Source organism: Pollicipes pollicipes, unplaced genomic scaffold (assembly GCF_011947565.3).
Source record: "Pollicipes pollicipes isolate AB1234 unplaced genomic scaffold, Ppol_2.1 Scaffold_7231;HRSCAF=8579_pilon_pilon_pilon, whole genome shotgun sequence".
Lineage (NCBI taxonomy): Eukaryota > Metazoa > Arthropoda > Thecostraca > Pollicipedomorpha > Pollicipedidae > Pollicipes > Pollicipes pollicipes.
Genome location: NW_023597034.1, coordinates 319704 through 334344, shown reverse-complemented (window position 1 = coordinate 334344; position 14641 = coordinate 319704). Strand labels below are relative to the sequence as shown.

General features: G+C 53.4%; 1 protein-coding gene and 1 long non-coding RNA gene across 4 annotated transcripts; both read left to right on the top strand.

The window, feature by feature from the left end:
* Nucleotides 1-197: 197 nt before the first annotated feature.
* LOC119110359 (uncharacterized) lies at nt 198-3149 on the top strand. 2 transcript variants are annotated; one of them, XR_005095479.1, is made up of 5 exons: nt 198-265; nt 1657-1729; nt 2020-2114; nt 2424-2525; nt 3045-3149. It is a non-coding gene; the product is annotated as an uncharacterized LOC119110359 (long non-coding RNA). The 2 variants fall into 2 exon arrangements; XR_005095480.1 differs by having other exon boundaries at nt 209-249.
* A 1234-nt stretch (nt 3150-4383) lies between these two features.
* Nucleotides 4384-9726, top strand: LOC119110617 (lysosomal-associated transmembrane protein 4A). Of its 2 annotated transcripts, none has more exons than XM_037234508.1 (5): nt 4384-4475; nt 6277-6467; nt 6869-7206; nt 7469-7625; nt 8151-9726. In XM_037234508.1, exons 2-5 carry the CDS (start codon nt 6324-6326, stop codon nt 8385-8387), a joined length of 876 nt encoding a protein of 291 aa, XP_037090403.1. In that variant the 5' UTR covers nt 4384-4475; nt 6277-6323; the 3' UTR covers nt 8388-9726. The 2 variants fall into 2 exon arrangements, with proteins under 2 accessions (XP_037090403.1, XP_037090404.1); XM_037234509.1 differs by lacking the exon at nt 4384-4475 and adding an exon at nt 5786-5954.
* Nucleotides 9727-14641: the final 4915 nt, after the last annotated feature.

Genomic DNA, 14641 nt, shown 5'->3' with positions numbered 1-14641 from the left:
GTTTGGTATTTATCATAAGTTGTACAGTTTTGTGCAACAACATGTTATCTTTTAGTATTATAGCATATAAAATAATACATAATTTATTAAGTGGCATCATTTAAGATATATAAAAACTATGTATGAGGACTACCACTAGGTGCCAAGAGCGTATATACCATGCCTGAATTCTCATCTTTAAACACAACTGACGTAAGGCCGGTTATGGCAAACTCTCCGAGTGTAACGGGAGCAATGCACGTACCCCTCGTAAAAACGGTGGCAGGTGGCAGATGCATCGCCGAAAATAATCACGATGCTGACGGAACTTGGTTGGGTGCCTAGTGACATTGAATTAATTTAGTCCAAGCGTTTTGTTACTGAGCCTGATGGTTAAAAAGAGGTGGGAGTTATTTCAGTGTGGGGGACAGCCATGCCATCATTGCAGCGACTGTGATCTGTTCTTCGTTGAAACTGCTGCCAATTGCCAGGGCAGATTGGAGAACGCAGGAAGGTTTCGCTAAGCTTCCTATGAATTGTCTTAATGTCAGGCTCACAGTGTTCCATTAGGTTAACACAGGGGTTTTAGTTTTTAGAAGCCAAGGCCCTTAAGAATAGGTACCGCAGCCACAGCAGGAGTCAAAGGGCCCTGGTTATGATACATGACTTTCACAGGACCCAGTGTATTGCTTGCCATCCTGCTTGTCTTGAAATACCATTTGATTTTCCTGATGGTGTTGGAGATCTTTAAGTAAATCTATTGAACCTCCTGGTCTGGTAGACAATCATCTGTAATGGGTGTTACATGATGTGACACCAAAGTCCTCTGTCACTTCCCTGTGTTTGGCTGTGTGGCTGTTACCTGGTTGTGTATTTTTGTGCAATGATTTTGCTGAAACTGCTCAAGTAATGTAAATTACCCATGCAAAGAAGTGCTTTTGTTATATTTTTGTATACTGGTTGAAGAAAATAGGAGCAAAGTGGGTGAATGCATGCGTTTGCCTGCATTTTTCTTTTCAATTCTTAAGGAGTTATTCATCCTGAATTTTTGAAGTGGCCATCACTAGGTTTGGGGAGGTTATAATGCTATGACAAAATCACAAGGTCAAAAACAGATTACCAGCTGCAAGTTGTAAAACAATGACCTTACATGTTGCTGATGTACTTGAGTCTTGAGACAATCAGGTGCTTCTTGAGATCAAGTCTTTTCATTGCCCCAGCAGTCATATGATAAAGACCGTGTCCTCAGGTTAGCATACTGGTGGGCTCATGAATTTGTTTTGGACACAATTACTTGACCTGAAAACAAACATTTGATCAGCCAAATTGGAATACAAAATGGATGTAGATTAAATGTCAAATGTCAGTGGTCATGACAATGATTGGTTTTGCTGTTGATGCTCAGAAAGTATCCAAATCTTTAAGGTCTGCACTGTGGTGGATCTATGCCAACAACGACCTTTAGTTTTTGCTCTTTTTATGGCTGGAAGTGGTGCACTTTGCAGAACAAGTGCAAGATATGGAATCACAACACATTTTGTGACAGCTGGTGTGCGGGTAGTTTGAAGCAATATATTTGTATGCAGATAATGTATTGAATCTGCTTGAACAGGGGATAACCATGGTACCATTACCTGAAGCAGTGTGCACTGGAAGTGAAGTCCTCAATCATTTCAGGTTTCCAATCATGTGTGTCATAGTTTGATGACCTCAGAGAACAAGTCCAGGAAGCATGAATTCAGCAAGCAAGGTTTGTTTTGTGACCACCTGCTTGACCCACATGAATGTCTTGTTAATTGTTGGTTTGTATGTGTGCAGACCTCTAAGCTGAGGAAATATTGTGCATAGTAGTATTATCCTGGTCTGGATATATGTGTTGTGTCCTCATGTTTGTGCCCACGGTGAGAAGGGATGTCATAGACATGTTTGGTCACATTTGCCCATGGTATCTGGCAGCAGCTGTGTGGATTTTGGTGCCTTGTCACCTCTCACTCTGCTGAACTGCCAATGGCTGATCAGGGCTGTCACACTCATCAATAGGTGGGCGAGATCTTTGTGGAGGCTGGCGAGGCGTTCAACCGGCTGGGTAATATGGCTGTGCAGCTACAACAGGCATCACCCAATGCCACCAACAGGTGAATCACTGGGATGTCATGATTTATACATCAGTGAGATGTGGGATGCTGGTTTGTTTGCAATTGGGTGTCAGTTCACTCTCCATATATGCTGATATTGTAACTGGTTTATGGCATGCACAGCCCATAACTGCTATCCATGCCTTGGTTCTAACTGCCACTGATGTTAATGGGGCACCAGTCCCATTAACCTTTTGAAGCATTGCAGCCATCGCTTGTTTTGACCTTTGAAATGGCAATAAAGCGAGTAAGACCCTGTAACATTTAGTACCTGACGGCACCCCGGCTGCTATATTTATTGACTTTCAGTGGAAAATGGCGTGAGGAAGAAATCGAAATGCTTCATGAAGCCGTGAAAAGATTTGGCGCAGACCCTCAGAAGATCGGCGAAATCCTGAAAACACGAAGCGTGTAAGTGAGATTCTGTGATCTTGAATGGAATAATTGTTCGGACTATCGCCCTCGCCTGGCATGAGAACTGCCTGCAAACTGAGACACTAGACCAGGGCGATAGGCCGAATAAAGTGCAATGCGTGTTTTGGTGCTCTGTGCTCATTATTTTCTCAACCTTCTGGAGCTATGACACCCTCCCATTCCTCCCAACGATGTGTCTGTGCTTTGTGTGCATATTGCTGACGTCTGTGTCGAGACCTTCCATATGAATATCACGTTTGGTGTGATGGCTAGGCGAATCGCGTGGCTTCGCAGCGGCCAGACTCGTACTTTGGGCAAGATTACGAGGCCTGTGGGGCAACGTTACTAGCGTGACATAATCTCCCTATAGAATGCGCTGATTGACATAGCAGTTTCATGTCCACAGCAGACAGATTCGTAATGCCGTGATCGGGGTCGGCTGCCCCGTCCCCCCCCCCCCCCTCGAGACCCCAGGACTCTGGCGCAGCACCGACCGCTCTTGTGGTCTATCGCCAGGAGCCAGATCCGTAACGCGCTCAAGACGAAAGCCTTTGGCGGAGCGCAGGCACACGGCGGGGCGGCGGCGCGGCCGCGGCCGGCGCCTAGCGCCAAACAGCAGGCCAGCCTGGCGGTCAAGTCGGACGTGACGCTTAATATGCTGAACGTGGGCGGCGCCGATCACGACGCCGGCATGAGTCAGGACTATTTCGACGGGCCCACCGAGGAAGTGGCGTAACCGGTCCTACCGTCTGCGACAGTGGCCGTGATTAGCTATGGCTCGCAGTGGCAGAGCCGTGGTGGGACCTGGCTCACGGCGGTAGGAGTCGTGATGGGACCTGGCTCACGGCGATAGGAGTCGTGATCGGACGTGGCTTGCCGCGCAGAAGAAGTCACTTATCGGGCCTCTTGTTTCATGTCGTGATTGGCTGTGGTTGCGCGCGGATGAATTTGCCTGTATGGAAGCGCACGGGGTGGTGCTAGTCTTGTTGCTCGTCTCCCCTTCATGTTCATGGTCCGTTGACGGCGCTTTCCATTGCTCTGTCTGTTCATTTTCATTGAATAAATGCGTTCCCCAATTAATTGGACTGTGTTGGAGTGGTGTGTCCTGCCATGGGTAATGGCTGTGTTCCAGAGCAATGCTGCAGTTATTTTTTTTCTGAATACCTTTCCCTCGAATTGACCTGGACACTGGTTCATTCAAGAGCCCCAACAAAGAGATTAAGTGGACGGTTGTTCGAAGGCTCATGTGGCTGGAAGGGTGCAAGGGTTCCCGTGCGGAGTTCGTGAGTAATCTCGAGGGCCCGACAGAATCGCCTGCCTGGTTTTCATTTCGAATAGCTGGCGACGGCAACGTTTCCCTGTGCCAAATCAGTGGCGACGCCTGAAGTGAAATAATAAATTTGAGAAAGCTGCCTCCAGCGGATTTTTTGCTGCTTCTGGGGGGTCGGGCAATGGGACGTTCCTCCCTAAACAGGAGCAGCGACACATCAGACGGCCTATAGATTCTTCCCTTAGTAGTTTCGTTCGTGCGAACGAACTAATGAAGGACGGTTAACTTGTTTTGGGGTTACCGACAACTAAACCAACGTGCCATACTTGTCAAGGGGGTGGATTTTGGTGTATCTTTGCAAAATACACAAAATATCTGCTGGAAAGATCTTTGTCACGTCTTAGTTTTCCAGATTATTTTTTCTTGACTCCGTTCCAGGTAGTTAACAGGAATGGAATTCTGGTTAATTGATTCACTCGTTATATGTTGTGCTCCAGTAACGCGTCATTTGTTTGGCCTTGAGACAGCTGACCCATCTTCCAGCCGTTGCTATCACCCAAGCTCCACTGCGCACCTTGACGTAGCCTTGACTGCGGGTGCGCCGGATCGCGGAAGGTTGGGATCGATCGGGATTGGCCAGAGGGTCGCGGACGGCGGGGGACTGAGTTTTGTGAAAGGTGAGTGGTGACATTTAGACATTTCTTCTACTGGTTCTGCTGTATTTGCGCCGTTCCATTTATTTCTTTACTTATGCTAGCTGTTCGTGGAAAAATCTGATGTAGACTAAGCGGGTGCTCCGCAGTTTATAACAGCATTCATGACGATGGTTCTGGAGGATTTTTAAATTACTTATTCCTTGACTGGCTGGCAACTGCTTAGGCTGGATTTACCGTACTATCTTAACTTCTCCTTGATTGTTGTGCCCGGTTTAATGGTTTATGAAGTGATATTTGTCCATATCAATTATATCAGTTAGATAATTTTAAAGGTGTTTACATTTGCTCTTTAGGGTGAAAATATTACAATATTGTTTGTTTTTTAGATTAAATCCAACTGAGTTGGATGACAATATTTCTGGGATCAGAGCTCCACTAACTAACCAGCGCTTGAATATTCATGTATGTAGTCTTATGCAGCAGTGAGGATATTTGTGCATTTGTTGTGTGATCCATTCAACAGTGTAGTTGTACTTTCCTACCTAACGTTAGAAAAAATCACTGTACACTATTTGTCATGTTTAAGGCAGAACATATCATAAGTAATCTCAAAACAGGTAGAATCATGCTCCTACCTTCAAATTTTAATAACTACAATGGCGAGCTCCTGAGCGCCGCATGCACCGCACCACCTGGACTCCCCAGCACCGTTTCTGCATTGCCATTGCGTAATTACAATATTTCTGCTTACCAAGAACTATAAAAAATGTACAAGACCAAGGTAACAATAATAATGCAATGAAAATAGTTTCTTATTGCATTTAGGTACATTTATGAAACACATAGGCCAGAATAGTTCAGAACATAGCCTAAACTAGCCTAACCTAACCTAACCTAACCTAACCTAACCTAACCTAACCTAACCTAACCTAACCTAACCTAACCTAACCTAACCTAACCTTACCTTACCTTACCTTACCTTACCTTACCTAAGCTCATGGATTCTTGTTACCTTGGCCCAGTATGTTTTTATGGTTCTTGATGCTGCTTGGTGCACAGTAATGTTGTGACCGTGCGCAGTAATGACGCCGGTGTTGCGGCTGCTATGTGTTTGCGGCGGTTGGATGTTCTGTATCATATTTAGTTACGTTCCAAGGTAAGAGTATAGATTACCTGTTTTGCTATTAATTATGATCTGTTCTGCCTTAAAAACAACAATTGATGTACAATGCTCTTTTGTAACATGAGGTAGGAAAGTACACCCTGACCCATTCAACAATGAAGATATATTAGGAAAGGAGCTATTTTTGCAAGGTGTTTGTACTATTTGTTACCTTGGGTGCACATCAGATAGTCAGAAATGCTCATTGTAGAAGGATTCAGAACTAGTAAAAGCTCAGTGGCCCTCATTCACTAAAAAGTGGAAGATTTGTCAGTCCATAAAATTGTTTATGTGTCCTATATTCAAGTAATGTGTATAGGCATATCAACCAGAAAAAGGCACAGTTGTTTATGATTGACATATTAAGATATTGTACATACATGTTAACAGTCATGCCGTACATCCCGCTTAAAGCCCATACTGGTAGTTGGAGTTCATCATGTCACAGTCATTCTTTTTCTGATGCATCCCCCATGCTAAGTCACAACTCCTGTATTAAGATACATTTTTTTATTTTGTTACTATTGAATTGTCTATCCAAATCTCTGATTTCACCTTTAACAACACTGTATCTAGGCTGTGCTCCACAGAATCCAGTCCAGTTTCTGGTTCCTGCCACATGCTATTGACCTGAAAGTGATGAGGCTAATCTATTTTCAGAGTTCAGTTGCCTGGTGATCAGGTAAAGCAGGGGTTCCACACTGCTGATGCTGCCAGGTCTCATCAGCATGGAGGAGTCTGAGCTGTCGCCTCGCATCGGCCCGCGCCGCCGCCAGAGGGCCAGCGGCCAGCGCGTCTGCGGCTGCGTCCATGTGCGCACTGGCACCATCATGCTGGGAATGTGGCATCTGGTCAGTGACTGGGCGGTTGCTGCTGTCTGGTTGTGTTGATGTGTGCATCAGACTGATAAAACTACAGTTTGAACATTTAGGGCATGAGCTGGTTATTATCCGGTTTGCACATTGCCATGTAGGCAGTCAATGTGCAACAATTCAGAGATAAAACTACAGTTTGAACATTTAGGGCATGAGCTGGTTATTATCCAGTCTGCAAACATTGCCATGTAGGCAGCCAGTGTGTGACAATTCAGAGGATTTAGTTGACTCATGTTTGATTCAATTTCTCAGTCTAGCTGTCAACAACCTATGAGCTGGAGGTGGCCAACTTTCTGCCTGAAATTCACAAAGGGGCTGAACATTGAACATGCTGCCCCTGTCTGACATCCAGTGAGCATATCACAACCTTTTGGCAGGTGATGAACGTGCTGGCCCTGTCGGCGCTGGCCATGGTCATCTTCCACCCAGAGATGTTGCAACATGTGCAGCTGGAGCGCGCGCCGACGGCCAACCTGTCGGCCGAAGGGGCCGGCAGCGAGGCGGTGCTGCCGCCGCGCGTCATGCCCAAGTACGGCCCCACGTACTCGGTGCTGGGCGGCCAGGTCTGGAACGTGGACGACCTCAACATAGGCATAATGATCACCTTTTGCACGTTCATCATCACGCTGCTGATGGTGGTAGGCGCCATCAAGGGACAGCCCTCCTACCTGATGCCCTTCTTCTGTCTGCAAGTGTTCGACTTCTGCATCTCCAGGTAGGCAGCGTTGCCACGTCGGCCCGCTAATGCTATTTTCAAGTTTTTTAGCACATTGATTTGAGCTTTCCATTAAGTTTTTCTCTTCAACCGATCCTCTAGCGTGAAAACGACGATGCGTTATCATGCTGGTTCGCTTGTTGTCTGCCGTAAGTGGTTGTCGGGCACCGTATGTTTCCATCTACTACGCCGGTGTGCTGTGAATCGTCCCAGCACCAGTGCCGCTCCAGCGACGGTGTCTGACGTGCCGCTTCCTCCCCAGCCTGACCATGATCAGCTACTTCTCCTTCATGCCGGACCTGCACGTGATGCTGGTGCGCTCATCGAGCCTGCCGTTCCGCGACCAGCTGCTGCGCCTGGACCAGCGCTGGCTCTCGCTCATTCTGATGGTGGCCTTCCTCGTCGCCATGGTGATCAAGGTGAGACTCGCCGGTTGGAGGCCATCCTCGTTGCCATGGTGATCAGGTTGAGATGCGCCGGCCGGAGGCCTTCCTCGTCGCCATGGTGATCAAGGCGAGACGCGCTGGCCGCGGGCCTTCCTCGTCGCCATGGTGATCAAATTTAAACGCGCCGGCCGGAGATGTCTCCGTCTCGTCGGCTCGTTGTTGGCGTTGCTGCGAACTGGGCTCGCACGACGGGTCCGTGCGGACTCGGCCTAGCTCCCACGGGTGAGCGCCGTGAGGTCGCCAGAAAGGCTCGCACTACCGCAGGCTCTGCGTCTTGCCTGGCCGATGGGTCATGAAACCGTCCTCAGCACGACGCTTTGCTCTCAGGCCATCCTCTGTGTGAGTTGTGCGGAGCGGGAGGACGTCACATCACATTACTCGTTCCGCAAACACCCGCTCCTGAGGATGAGCGGATGTTTGCGGAACGAGTAATGCCCGACGGACATCCGGGGAGGTGCCGGATTACTGAGTCGGCTGACGCGCCGCGTCCGTCGGCAGGCGTACCTCATCGCCATGGTGTGGGCCTGCTACCGCTACCTGCTGATGCGCCAGGCCGGCGGCGGCGGCGGCGGCGGCGGCGGCGCACCGGCCGAACCCGACCCGGCGGCCTCGCTGCCCGACTACGAGGTGGCGCTCTCCGACCCGCGCTTCTCCAAGGTCGACCTGGCCAACTATCCGGCGCCGCCGCCCAGCTACGACGCCGCCACCAGCGAGGCGGGCGCGCGCGCCAAGTAGACGCCGCGCGCTGCCGCCCGGCCGCGGCAGGACGACGGGTGGGCTCTGTGACCCGGGAGGAGGGAAGGGTAGACACCGGGCCGGTCTGGGTCGATGGAGGAGTGACGGGAGATGAACGGGTGGACGCTCCGGGCCGGCTGGCGGCGGGCGGTGTAGCGGGGCACGCGGGACGCTCGGTCACTGATCGGGCGGGCTGGTGTGTTACGGTATCCTTGGGCGGCCGGGGGCCGGGCCGGTAGCGAGAACCGCGCGCCAAGCGGCGGCGGCCGGCGATGTAGCGGGGCTCGCGGGACGCTCGGTCACTGGTCGGGCGGGCTGGTGTGCTACGGTATCCTCGGGCGGCCGCGGGGCTAGGCCGGTGGCGAGAGCCGCGCACCGAGCGGCGGCGGCCGGCGGTCAACTTAACGGCGGGTCCGGCTGTGACGTCACGGACGCGTATATTTTCTCTGCCGTGGTCCTGGGGCCGCGCTGCACCGTCGCACGCGTCGCCGACTCACTCTCCGATAGATGTAAGGCACGCCGCCGGCCTCCGGCGTCCGCACGCGTCCCACATTTTGTCCTGGCGTGGGACTGAACCCGTGGGGGGGGGGGGGGGCTGACCCTTATGCCCCCCCTTCCCCGCTGTCTGTCGCAGCGGGGGACGGCCCTTTGTTTCGGCGTGGGACTGACCCTGCGGAGAGCCGCCCCTCTACCGGCGGGGGGGGGGGGGGGTGACACTCTGTCCCGGTGGGAGACCGGCCCTCTGTTCCGACGGAGGACTGACCCTCTGTATCGGTGGCGATCCGGACGCGTGCGGGCCGACTGGTTAGGCGGTGAGGTGCGTGCTTAGGTGTTGTCAGTGATAGTCTCCTTGCGGTGGTTATATTGCTGTAGCGCGCGCCGCAGGTGTCGCGCCCACAGCTTCTGTTTGTCTTTCACTTACATTAGCACCAGCGGCACTGCACTGGTTGTTTGGGCAGCTGGTCCCGGATTTTAGGAGGTGTTTGGCGCCCGTTTCATCGAAAAGTAGTGCGAGTTTGTGTATCAAAGTTCGTTTAAATTGCACAAGGACGCGGCTGTGTCCCGGACCTGGGCCCACTTACTGCAGAAGAGAACGAAACTACGACGGTACGCAATCGAAAGCGCGCGATGTAAACACGTGTTCTCAATGTAGTCATGCTAGTTTGATTTTGAGTTGTAAGACCGTTTGTTAACAAAACGATTGGGGAACTTTTTTGTGTGCTGAAACTGTCCACACGGCGCGAGTTTAAGTGCTTTAGTTCGTAGTTTTATCTTGGGAAGCTGGGCACAGGTGTCTCCGTTTGAAAATCAGCTGTGAATACAAGCCAAAGAAACGTCGGCATTAGGATGTGTCATGCGGCTGACTGCTGGCCGCGAACCGGAATCTGGCCTGGAGCAGATCTCGCAGGGGCCGCCGGGAAGAGATCTGGTAGGGCCTGGCCCAAGTAGGAACCAGGTGGAAGAACGAACTAGTCTTGTCAGATGTTAGACGACTGTCGGTGTCGCTCCGGAACAAGAATTAGTTTATCTTCATGGAAGCACCCTGGTCATCGCACAAGGCATGCTCTAGCGGATTGGTTGGCATAACTGCAGCCCGTTTGATCGCCGCCAAATTCCTCCGTCTGTGGTAAGGAGCGGTTCACACACGGACGTGAGCTGGTGAGATCGGCCATGAACAATGTGTTTGCATAGATGACCACGCACGCACTCCCGTGCAGTTGAAATAAGACCTGGAGTCCCCACTCCCGAGTGTGAAGCCCGGGGAACGCACCGCTACGCGCTGCTGGCTGCCCGTGGCACGAACCTGGAGACTGCCGCCCGCCGGCCGTCCGGCGGGCTGGCCGCCACATGCGAAAGTAGTGGCAGCGGAGTGTGTGGGGGCGTCCGCCACATTATGATGCTGTTTCTATTACATAGGTCTAGATGTGAAGAGTGCGTGACGACAAAGCAGAGCAGGAGCACAGGATGCGTGCTGGCGTCGCAGGACCTTACCACTGCACTGGTTAAAGATGCGTGCGCGCTTCAATAAGTCAGGTGCAGTGCAGTTTCTTACTCAGTTCGGGGGGGGGGGCTTCAGCCATCCCCCCTCCGACTTTGAGAATAAAGTGGGCCAAATCTAGGGAGAAGCCCGTCTGCTGTAATTTGGTAGAAGGATGTATGTCCTCACCGTTCACCCCCCTCCCCCCCCCAACTCATTTCGAAAATGCGCGGTCACGTGTAATCGTTTAACTTTCAAATCACACGCATCTTGAATTCCAGCCAAGCCCTTGTGACCAAATTACTAAACCCCCGTTCGGATGAAATTGTGTATAAGCGTTTCGCATTTCGTCACAACGAACCGGCCAAGCAGTCAGCGCGCGGCGGCTGTCGTTCTACCCACGCTCAGTGCACTCAGTTTGTATTGGACACGCCGGTGCCGGCGGCTGTCGTTCTACCCACGCTCAGTGCACTCAGTTTGTATTGGACACGCCGGTGCCGGCGGCTGTCGTTCTACCCACGCTCAGTGCACTCAGTTTGTATTGGACACGCCGGTGCCGGCGGCTGTCGTTCTACCCACGCTCAGTGCACTTAGTTTGTATTAGACACGCCGGTGCCGGCGGCTGTCGTTCTACCCACGCTCAGTGCACTTAGTTTGTATTAGACACGCCGGTGCCGGCGGCTGTCGTTCTACCCACGCTCAGTGCACTTAGTTTGTATTAGACACGCCGGTGCCGGCAGCTGTCGTTCTACCCTCGCTCAGTGCACTCAGTTTGTACTGGACACGCCGGTGCCGGCGGCTGTCGTTCTACCCTCGCTCAGTGCACTTAGTTTGTATTGGACACGCCGGTGCCGGCGGCTGTCGTTCTACCCTCGCTCAGTGCACTCAGTTTGTATTGGACACGCCGGTGCCGGCGGCTGTCGTTCTACCCTCGCTCAGTGCACTCAGTTTGTATTAGACACGCCGGTGCCGGCGGCTGTCGTTCTACCCTCGCTCAGTGCACTCAGTTTGTATTGGACACGCCGGTGCCGGCGGCTGTCGTTCTACCCTCGCTCAGTGCACTCAGTTTGTATTAGACACGCCGGTGCCGGCGGCTGTCGTTCTACCCTCGCTCAGTGCACTTAGTTTGTATTGGACACGCCGGTGCCGGCGGCTGTCGTTCTACCCTCGCTCAGTGCACTCAGTTTGTATTAGACACGCCGGTGCCGGCGGCTGTCGTTCTACCCACGCTCAGTGCACTTAGTTTGTATTAGACACGCCGGTGCCGGCAGCTGTCGTTCTACCCTCGCTCAGTGCACTCAGTTTGTAATGGACACGCCGGTGCCGGCGGCTGTCGTTCTACCCACGCTCAGTGCACTTAGTTTGTATTAGACACGCCGGTGCCGGCAGCTGTCGTTCTACCCTCGCTCAGTGCACTCGTTTGTATTGGACACGCCGGTTGCCGGCGGCTGTCGTTCTACCCACGCTCAGTGCACTTAGTTTGTATTGGACACGCCGGGTGCCGGCGGCTGTCGTTCTACCCTCGCTCAGTGCACTCAGTTTATATTGGACACGCCGGTGCCGGCGGCTGTCGTTCTACCCACGCTCAGTGCACTCAGTTTGTATTGGACACGCCGGTGCCGGCGGCTGTCGTTCTACCCACGCTCAGTGCACTTAGTTTGTATTGGACACGCCGGTGCCGGCGGCTGTCGTTCTACCCACGCTCAGTGCACTCAGTTTATATTGGACACGCCGGTGCCGGCGGCTGTCGTTCTACCCACGCTCAGTGCACTCAGTTTGTATTGGACACGCCGGTGCCGGCGGCTGTCGTTCTACCCACGCTCAGTGCACTCAGTTTATATTGGACACGCCGGTGCCGGCGGCTGTCGTTCTACCCACGCTCAGTGCACTCAGTTTGTATTGGACACGCCGGTGCCGGCGGCTGTCGTTCTACCCACGCTCAGTGCACTCAGTTTATATTGGACACGCCGGTGCCGGCGGCTGTCGTTCTACCCACGCTCAGTGCACTCAGTTTGTACTGGACACGCCGGTGCCGGCGGCTGTCGTTCTACCCACGCTCAGTGCACTCAGTTTGTACTGGACACGCCGGTGCCGGCGGCTGTCGTTCTACCCACGCTCAGTGCACTCAGTTTGTATTAGACACGCCGGTGCCGGCGGCTGTCGTTCTACCCACGCTCAGTGCACTCAGTTTGTATTGGACACGCCGGTGCCGGCGGCTGTCGTTCTACCCACGCTCAGTGCACTCAGTTTGTATTAGACACGCCGGTGCCGGCGGCTGTCGTTCTACCCACGCTCAGTGCACTCAGTTTGTATTAGACACGCCGGTGCCGGCGGCTGTCGTTCTACCCTCGCTCAGTGCACTCAGTTTGTATTGGACACGCCGGTGCCGGCGGCTGTCGTTCTACCCTCGCTCAGTGCACTTAGTTTGTATTAGACACGCCGGTGCCGGCGGCTGTCGTTCTACCCACGCTCAGTGCACTCAGTTTGTATTAGACACGCCGGTGCCGGCGGCTGTCGTTCTACCCACGCTCAGTGCACTCAGTTTGTATTGGACACGCCGGTGCCGGCGGCTGTCGTTCTACCCACGCTCAGTGCACTCAGTTTGTATTGGACACGCCGGTGCCGGCGGCTGTCGTTCTACCCACGCTCAGTGCACTTAGTTTGTATTAGACACGCCGGTGCCGGCGGCTGTCGTTCTACCCTCGCTCAGTGCACTCAGTTTGTACTGGACACGCCGGTGCCGGCGGCTGTCGTTCTACCCACGCTCAGTGCACTTAGTTTGTATTGGACACGCCGGTGCCGGCGGCTGTCGTTCTACCCACGCTCAGTGCACTCAGTTTGTATTGGACACGCCGGTGCCGGCGGCTGTCGTTCTACCCACGCTCAGTGCACTTAGTTTGTATTGGACACGCCGGTGCCGGCGGCTGTCGTTCTACCCACGCTCAGTGCACTCAGTTTGTATTGGACACGCCGGTGCCGGCGGCTGTCGTTCTACCCTCGCTCAGTGCACTTAGTTTGTATTAGACACGCCGGTGCCGGCGGCTGTCGTTCTACCCACGCTCAGTGCACTTAGTTTGTATTGGACACGCCGGTGCCGGCGGCTGTCGTTCTACCCACGCTCAGTGCACTTAGTTTGTATTAGACACGCCGGTGCCGGCGGCTGTCGTTCTACCCACGCTCAGTGCACTTAGTTTGTATTAGACACGCCGGTGCCGGCGGCTGTCGTTCTACCCACGCTCAGTGCACTTAGTTTGTATTAGACACGCCGGTGCCGGCGGCTGTCGTTCTACCCACGCTCAGTGCACTTAGTTTGTATTAGACACGCCGGTGCCGGCGGCTGTCGTTCTACCCACGCTCAGTGCACTCAGTTTGTATTGGACACGCCGGTGCCGGCGGCTGTCGTTCTACCCACGCTCAGTGCACTTAGTTTGTATTGGACACGCCGGTGCCGGCGGCTGTCGTTCTACCCACGCTCAGTGCACTCAGTTTGTATTGGACACGCCGGTGCCGGCGGCTGTCGTTCTACCCACGCTCAGTGCACTTAGTTTGTATTGGACACGCCGGTGCCGGCGGCTGTCGTTCTACCCTCGCTCAGTGCACTTAGTTTGTATTGGACACGCCGGTGCCGGCGGCTGTCGTTCTACCCACGCTCAGTGCACTTAGTTTGTATTAGACACGCCGGTGCCGGCGGCTGTCGTTCTACCCTCGCTCAGTGCACTCAGTTTGTATTGGACACGCCGGTGCCGGCGGCTGTCGTTCTACCCACGCTCAGTGCACTTAGTTTGTATTAGACACGCCGGTGCCGGCGGCTGTCGTTCTACCCACTCTCAGTGCACTCAGTTTGTATTGGACACGCCGGTGCCGGCGGCTGTCGTTCTACCCACGCTCAGTGCACTCAGTTTCACGCCGGTGCCGGCGGCTGTCGTTCTACCCACGCTCAGTGCACTCAGTTTGTATTGGACACGCCGGTGCCGGCGGCTGTCGTTCTACCCTCGCTCAGTGCACTCAGTTTGTATTGGACACGCCGGTGCCGGCGGCTGTCGTTCTACCCACGCTCAGTGCACTTAGTTTGTATTAGACACGCCGGTGCCGGCGGCTGTCGTTCTACCCACGCTCAGTGCACTCAGTTTATATTGGACACGCCGGTGCCGGCAGCTGTCGTTCTACCCACGCTCAGTGCACTCAGTTTGTATTGGACACGCCGGTGCCGGCGGCTGTCGTTCTACCCTCGCTCAGTGCACTCAGTTTGTATTGGACACGCCGGTGCCGGCGGCTG

Bases quoted from the DNA above. Each gene is read 5' to 3' on its own strand.
- LOC119110617 (XM_037234508.1), top strand. From the start codon at position 6,324: ATGCTGCCAGGTCTCATCAGCATGGAGGAGTCTGAGCTGTCGCCTCGC. The intron at 7,207-7,468 runs GTAGGCAGCGTT...CTTCCTCCCCAG, and splicing joins TTCGACTTCTGCATCTCCAG to CCTGACCATGATCAGCTACT. The intron at 7,626-8,150 runs GTGAGACTCGCC...GTCCGTCGGCAG, and splicing joins TCGTCGCCATGGTGATCAAG to GCGTACCTCATCGCCATGGT.